Below are 7,511 nucleotides of genomic sequence, written 5' to 3' on the forward strand. Positions count from 1 at the left end.
TGCAATTATTCCAAATTTCGTAGCATCCATTTGAGAACTTAGGACATACTTCCATTAGCTTGAGAAAAAAGAACAAACTCTTCCCTATGACTTTAATTTCAAAGTTTAAATCGAAACTTTTCGGACCGGTATTTTTTCACCGGTTCCGACCGGTACAGCTGGGAACCGCCATTTTCTTTATCCTTGCCTAAGATCAATTGTCGCTTCCCCAACTCTACCAAGAAGTGGCGCTCGTCTCTCTCGCCGCACCGCCGCTGCAGCCTCTCCATGGGGTCGTCCTCTTCTCCCGGAGGGGAGTCGTGGAAGAGCGCCTTGGCGTCGATGCTTCGGCCTATCGGGTCCTTGAACTCCACGCTCGGCGCTGCCTCGAGCTTGGAGAGGTGCTCCAGGACCTTGTTCGTCGTCTTCGACATGTAGCACTCCGTGTTCTCGTTCTTGCGCGCCTTGCGCACCGGGTAATGGAGCTTGTAACCTTGGCTCCCGTAGTAGTGATCGTAACAGTGCGGCGGTATGTCGTCGTCGATCTCCTTGCCGATGGCGACCGCCGTCTGCACATCAACAAAAACAAGAACAGGGTAAGCACGAAGGATCGATGGAATGGAGCAGGCTTCAAACTAAAAAGTGAATTGTCCTCGCAAAAAAAAAAAAAAAACTATAAGTGAATTGATTTGTTATTCACTTTAGTTTTGAAGTATTTGGAAACGGAGAGTACCTCGTAGCACCAGCATGCGGCGACGTGGTTGATGGTGTATCCGCCGCCACCGAGGAGGAGCAGCGGCTTGTTGAAGCTCCGCATGAAGCTGACGCACTTGGCGTGTCCGGCGATCGACAGGTTGAGCTGGCCGAGCCTGTCGCCGGAAAGCGAGTCAGCGCCGCACTGCATCACGATGGCCTCCGGCTGGAACACCTGCATGACCTTGTCCATGATGGGCTTGAACATCCTGTAGTATCCCTCGTCGTCCATGCCCTCCCTCATCGGCACGTTCAGGGCGTGGTACAAACCTTTCCCTTTGCCGACGTCGGTGACAAATCCGGTTTCCTGCGGGAAGAAGCCTTCGGTGCGCTGGTGGAACGACACCGTCATCACCCGGTAGTCCTCGACGAACTCGGTCTCGACGCCGTCGCCGTGGTGTACGTCGATGTCGACGTACAGCACGCGCCTGAACTGGTTGAGGAGCTCGGTGATGGCGAGCGCGATGTCGTTGACGTAGCAGAAGCCGCTCGCCTTCGCCTTGCACGCGTGGTGCATCCCGCCGGACCAGTTGATGGCGATCTCGACCTCGCCGCTGCCTAGCGCGCGCGCAGCAGCCAGCGACCCGCCGGCGTAGCGCTGGCAGTAGTCCCAGAGGCCGGAGATGGCGGGGTTGTCGATGGAGTGGCCGTCCTCTGAGAGCACGCCGACCATAAATCCCTGGGCTCTGTCCATGATCGAGCCGCCAGCGTTGAAGGCCTCCGGGATGAGGTCCTGCAGGAGCCTGACGTAGTCCTTGTCGTGGACGGCGCATATCTCCTTGTCGGTGGCGGGCCTCGTGCGGAGACGCTTCATGTCCCCGAGCAGGCCGTAGGAGCGGACGAGGGCGTGCGCCATGTCGACGCGGCGGGGCACCATGCTGTGCTCCTCGCCATAGTCGACGTTGGCGATGCCGGCGTCATAGTAGTAGCACACGCGCCGCTTCGAGCCGTCGGGGCACGACGACGATTGCAGCGAGTTGCCGCCGCCCGTGTCCATCGTCGACTAAATTCTTGGATTCCAGCGCGAGGGAGTACTAAATAGGCGTCGTGTCATATGCTGCACACATGTAAGTAGACGCGCAGCGCGGGTACGGTGTCCGTCTCGGACTGCGCTACCTAAAGAGCAACCTAAATCCCAAATCCGAATCGGAAGAAATCTATCTTGTCTCGCCGTCGAAATCCTCCGGGCGAAATGCTGATATCTGCTCTGCTCGATCGGCACGGTCTCGACTCTGGAACAGGATTCACAAAATCAAAGGTAACGGTTTAGTTACCACGGTTACCGGTCAATTCAGTTCACACCGTATTCATAAATCGACTGATTTTCGGTTAAATTCAAATTCAAATTAAAAAATTCAATAATTAAACAAAATTCAACCAATTTCTATCAATTCCACCGAATTACTATACGGTTACCGTGGTTTTCACGGTAATCACCGGAGACCGGTTTTCGAAGATCAAACGCATGGAATAGATAGCTAGTCCGGCGCTAGAACAAATTTTCCTTCCGTTCGGCGCCCGGCCAAATGACCAAACAGGCACCGAGGGCCATAACACGCCGTGTTTGTTCATGAATCGCGTTAGCAATCTCCAGTACCCAGCCGGTTTGCGATGGTATTTTCCAATCCGTGACCTTTGTGATGGTATTTTCTAAGTCGAATTTAGGGTAAACAGTTAACTAGGATGGGGTTTGGTTCAGATTATCTTTACCACATTTGCCCTCAAGTTAGTTATCTAGTTCGCTTCAAGATTCGTGAAGAGGACCACCGGAGCGTACCTCAGATAAGATGAATACAAGATTTGCAATGGGTTGGGTCCACGAAACCTGAAGCGAATCTACAGCACCTCTCCAATGCATTTAGGAGACTTTCCGGACTAGGTGTCTAGGTCCATACAAACTGATTCAGTTTGTTGCTTTGACATTCGTGCAATGGTAAGCTTAACTTCCCTCCACGGAATCTGCACTTTTGCCGCCAATCTTCTCCATTGCCGAAGCCAAATAAGTGTCACAGTAACCAGGTGGCTCGTAGATGAAGCAGGAGATCACGTCGCGCAGTGTCACGACACCAATGACCTCGAGGTCACCATCCACTACATAGATCCGGTGGGTTATTCTTGATGCAATGCTGTCGATAACGCTACCAAGGGAAGCGTCAGGCTCACAGGTGGGTGGTGGCTTCACCAGGCCGTTGTCTCCTGAATCAGGAAGTGTGGATCCTAGAGTCTTCATGAACTCGATGACTGTAAGTTGCCTGTTTTGGGCAAACATTAAGGACATGAGTAATATACATGGTTAACAAAAGAACACAGGGAATTGCATAAAAAATAACACAAAATTAGGTGGTTTTATACCTGAAATTCGAAAATAAGTCTGGCCTAAGTAACAAAAAGCGGATATCCCTTATGCTCACACTGCCAACAAGTTTCCTTTTGGGCCCTTCGACTACTGGTACACCACCTATCTTGTTATCCTTCATGCACTTGAAAGCTTCTAGGATTAGATCATCGCTGTTGACAGTGATAACCTGAATAAAGCACAAGACTGTAATTTCTACAATTTACTGATATCTATTGCAAAGCAAAGCGCAAAAGGAGGTTATGCTGTAGTATGTTGCAGCCTTGCAGATGAAAATTAATAAGAAGACTGTAGGAGATTGGCTCTTGCACTAAGAATGAAATTTAACTGAAGCAGAGGCATAGAAGGGAGAGAAAATAACCTCATCGATAGACATAAATGGAAGTCCCAAATCTGAAAGAGGAAGTGCGGAAATGTAGTCAAACCAATCCCTTCCTTTACACTGCTGCAGTCCTTTGATAACACCAGTCTGAGTAATGAAGTTCTTGATAACTGGCTTATCGGGCTCAATCACTGGGACATTTCTCAACCTGTACTTGGAGAGCAACAGTAGTACGGTAAGCATGGAACTGTCCAGTGTAATAGGGACGAAAGGAGACCAGCGGTATGACTCTACAATTGACCGAACCTACAAAAAAATGAGAAGAATACAAGTTAGCAGGATTTACTAACAGATGATCATCATGCAAGCTTCCACTAAAGCAAAGAGTTTGAACAGATACCCAAAGTATCAAAGCAAACCTTAGCAACAAAACAGTGTAGGTAACAAAATACAAAGTCAAGATGTGCATCTCTAGGGTAACCAAAACCTCAGAGTAGCCAGGATATAAAGTTGTATTGTAACTCTAGGGTAACCAAAATTCAGTGTAGCTACACAGTGAACATTAACTCAGGTATGTTCTTCAGTGGATAGATACCATTCGTTCATGCAGTCCATAAGTGCATAACAATTCAGGGTGGAGTATGTCTTACTGTTGTTGATTTGAAAGGTTCCTGCTCAAGCAAAACTTTGTAGAAATCTTCCTTTAGATGATCTGCAGCAGTTGCTCCATCCTTTGCCACGCCCTTTTCAGCAGTAATCCCTCCAGCAACAGCAGCCCCTACCGCAGCAGCAGTCAAGCCAGCCACCGCCACTGGTCCAGTTGCACCCAGTGCTGCCACCCCCACTGCACCAACAGCACCCAATCCAACTCCAGCAGCAGTTGCCGATCCAGCCGACAGAGCAATAGCAGCAAGCTCAGCATTTTCTAGCACCCAGAGGATGATCGTCGAGTAATCAATGACACCAAGATACTGCACCTGCCAATCAACTGGAGCCCCAGGTTCCGGATTGAGCACTGGCGCTGCCCGTATGTTGTGTTCGGAGAGAATCCTCACAGTGTCAAGAACAGATGTGTCTCCTGGAATTTCAATTACTGCACATAGAACATTACAGTTTAAGAATAGCGCAATAACCGAGACGAAATACATGACACAAACAACAATCGAGTAGATCTGTTTCGCAGAAGGGAGTACCTCGACCGCTTGGAACCTCAGGGAAGGACGAAACCGGAATCTGAGCAAAGGCAGCGGTCAGCGATTCTTGCAAAGATAGCGGCAGCTTCTTCTTAGACTGGATAGCTTCAAAATAGGCATCACAGCTTGGGAATTCAGCCTTTTCCACAGGTCGATCCATGTCTACAAAATTGATGAAGAATTGATCCAAGAGACATCATATTATACCAACACATTATCACCAACTAACAAATACATTAGATTACACATGCAGCATGCAGGACAACTGGACAAGGAGCATCAAGAAAAGGTTTGCCAGCACAAATTTTATATTCAAACAAACAAAAAACAGTAAGTTCTGATTACAGGAACTACGCACACAGTTTCGGTGTCTAAATAAGACATCCCCTCAATAGAACGCGATGCCATCCCGATCAGGCATTACAACAAACACCGTATAGGCATGGCTCGAACTTGAATTCATCCAGATAAATCATTCGAAACCCCTCACCGTATATGCAAGGATTCCAACCCACTGAATCAGATAAATCGGACTGACCGGCTGAACAACCCACACGACAAGATGGATTATTAACTACATCAGTATCACAAGAGCTCAGATTTTTATCACCTCGGATGCAAGAACCTCCGCGAAGAACTAGGGTCCACAAGAAATGCCGCCTCCCGGATTGGGGAAGAGATTGGGGGCAGGGAATGAATCGGAGGCGGTGGTCTTGGGGGGGGGGGGGGCGATTCCGTGGTTTCGATCGTAGGACGGTAATTGGAAACGGTGGGCTGCCTGCTTTCTTGGTTCCAATCCAGGGGCGGCGGAGCCGGGAGGGGAGGGGAGGGGACAGGATTCGTTGAACGCGAGATGGCGAGAGCCGAGAGATGGTACGGCAGCACGTGTACGCCGGGTGAGGGCCACGTCGTGTGAAAGGTGACGCCGAAATTCTATTCGTTTTGCTATGTTCCTTTCTTCCACTATCTCTAAGAGAATCCCTTCACTAGTACCGTTCGTTTCGGGAAAGAATTTTTATTTTTTTTTGACGTTACAACAGTTTTCTTTTATAGTTTTTTATAAAAAAATTTCTTTCTCATTCTCTCACAGCGATTATTTCTCTATTTTCTTAAGACATCTTTTCAAAAAGAAGCGATTGAAGATAAAGAAAAATAAAAAAAATGAAACAAGGAGGGACATAAGAAGGTAATAAAATAAAGAAAATATTATTAAATATGGTGCGCGAGCATTAAAAATATAAATATTAGACGTGGTAATATTAGTCATAAATTTAATAGATATAAAGATATAAATATATTATGAGAACGCTATTGAATAAATATGTTGAGAATGATGTCGTAGTTTAATTTTTTTATTCGAAAAGGAGAGTATATTATCCGCTATTTTTCGTCCTATTTTTTATTTTTATTATAAAATGGATCCTATATCCGTATTGGTAATAAGACAGTAAGATTGAAGAATGAGGATGGATGATAAAAATAAGTTAATTATTTAATTTTTAAATATTTTATTAGATAAGAAGATAATAGGAAAAAAGATGATACGAGAATTAACTTATGTTATATATAATAGAGATTGAGCTAGGTTTGCCATGTGCTTTCTGGCCCTTGGTTGGCATAGTGAGAAGCAATTTGGTTTTGCAATTCTTCTTGTTTCGTTTCCGAGCAGCTTCTTCTCTTTCCGCTTGTAGCGTCGCCTCAAACTCCACTCCAAGTGAAGCCTACTTTCTAAGTAGTTGCACTAGACTTCTTGGGGCTGCCGTGGGACCACCCTGTCCGGCTCGTGAGGGCAGGTAGTTCAATAAACTTGGCACTACAAAGACGAATCAGGTATTTTATCAAAGGTTGCATGTACGCATGAAAATCCCCTTTGAATGTATACATGAAAATCTTTTTCTAGTACCCTTGGTCAAGGAATAAGCAAAGCTATCATCTGGTTGGTCCTCTTCATCATCACCTTCCATTGCAAGCCTCTCACCATAAAACCCTTCCTGATCTTCTCAGGAACCATGCTTACTATCATTGGCATCACATTCAGATTCATCATCACTAGTTGATTCTCTATGGTGTATCCACCGAGTGTATGTCCTTGATATACCAAACATTAATTTGATCCTCTACTTCTTGAGGTAAAGCATCGAGGTATGGGCATTTTAGTTCTTCGTTCGCATTGAAATGAGCTTTAACATGTCGTATAAACTGGTCCACGTCAGCCAAAAAGGGAGGAGTGAATGGTAGACTATTATATATCCAGCTTGTATCCATTTGTTCCTAGGGAAAAATGGCAATAATCTATTTTCAGAATCTGTGCAGAGTTCGATCCAAGTATAGCATGTCAAGATATTATCTCATGTCTCAAACTAGAACATTTTAACTGTTCACTATGATTTACATGTGTCTTACTTAATTAGGGAATTATCCAACAGCAACATCAATCTCTTATTTGGGCTTTTCATCAAGCATCTGAAGTGCAACAGGGTAGCACTACTAGTTTAAACCAATTTTAATATAGCTCAAACATACTGGTTTTGAGAAATGAACATCGACAAGACACAGATTAAGACAGAACAATGATGTAATCTAATTTCGAAAATTTACACCAATCTTGATGGAATCACAAACTCAAACTGAACATGGAATGCATATACGTACTGTTTTCACAACGTGAAAAATAGACAAAAAGACACAAAATTAGTGATGAGTCGAAATATGATCTGTCACTTATGTTAAAAGTGACGGATCATAATTGTGATCCGTCACTGATGCTCCATCAGGTATGGCTTGCTTTATGGCCTGCTAACCTAAAGCAAGTCGAGCCAACTCGTCAGCGGAAAAGTTGTCATATTGACTCGTTACTTATGACTAGTTTATGATGACTTATCACTGATGATGAATTATCTTAGAACAT

At 45.5% G+C, this 7,511-nt stretch overlaps 2 protein-coding genes across 2 annotated transcripts; both read right to left on the reverse strand.

The window, feature by feature from the left end:
- On the reverse strand, positions 1-1,960 carry LOC133888595 (histone deacetylase 1-like). Its single transcript, XM_062328897.1, has 2 exons — positions 713-1,960; positions 1-548 (listed from the first exon to the last, which is right to left on the reverse strand). Exons 1-2 carry the CDS (start codon positions 1,727-1,729, stop codon positions 99-101), a joined length of 1,467 nt encoding a protein of 488 aa, XP_062184881.1. The 5' UTR covers positions 1,730-1,960; the 3' UTR covers positions 1-98.
- Positions 1,961-2,515: 555 nt separating this feature from the next.
- On the reverse strand, positions 2,516-5,523 carry LOC133914942 (SNF1-related protein kinase regulatory subunit gamma-1-like). The gene is made up of 6 exons (XM_062357908.1): positions 5,214-5,523; positions 4,604-4,765; positions 4,061-4,503; positions 3,450-3,716; positions 3,085-3,257; positions 2,516-2,984 (listed from the first exon to the last, which is right to left on the reverse strand). Exons 2-6 carry the CDS (start codon positions 4,761-4,763, stop codon positions 2,672-2,674), a joined length of 1,356 nt encoding a protein of 451 aa, XP_062213892.1. The 5' UTR covers positions 4,764-4,765; positions 5,214-5,523; the 3' UTR covers positions 2,516-2,671.
- Between the last annotated feature and the right edge of the window lie 1,988 nt (positions 5,524-7,511).

This window comes from Phragmites australis, chromosome 1 (genome assembly GCF_958298935.1).
Source record: "Phragmites australis chromosome 1, lpPhrAust1.1, whole genome shotgun sequence".
Lineage (NCBI taxonomy): Eukaryota > Viridiplantae > Streptophyta > Magnoliopsida > Poales > Poaceae > Phragmites > Phragmites australis.

What these genes read in the sequence shown, in the direction of transcription:
- LOC133888595 (XM_062328897.1), bottom strand. Translation starts at nt 1,729, where the DNA reads ATGGACACGGGCGGCGGCAACTCGCTGCAATCGTCGTCGTGCCCCGAC. An exon ending in CCGCATGCTGGTGCTACGAG is followed by an intron (nt 549 to 712) that starts GTACTCTCCGTT and finishes GTTGATGTGCAG; the next exon opens with ACGGCGGTCGCCATCGGCAA.
- LOC133914942 (XM_062357908.1), bottom strand. Translation starts at nt 4,763, where the DNA reads ATGGATCGACCTGTGGAAAAGGCTGAATTCCCAAGCTGTGATGCCTAT. An exon ending in AACCTTTCAAATCAACAACA is followed by an intron (nt 3,717 to 4,060) that starts GTAAGACATACT and finishes ATTTTTTTGTAG; the next exon opens with GTTCGGTCAATTGTAGAGTC. An exon ending in CATTTATGTCTATCGATGAG is followed by an intron (nt 3,258 to 3,449) that starts GTTATTTTCTCT and finishes TGCTTTATTCAG; the next exon opens with GTTATCACTGTCAACAGCGA.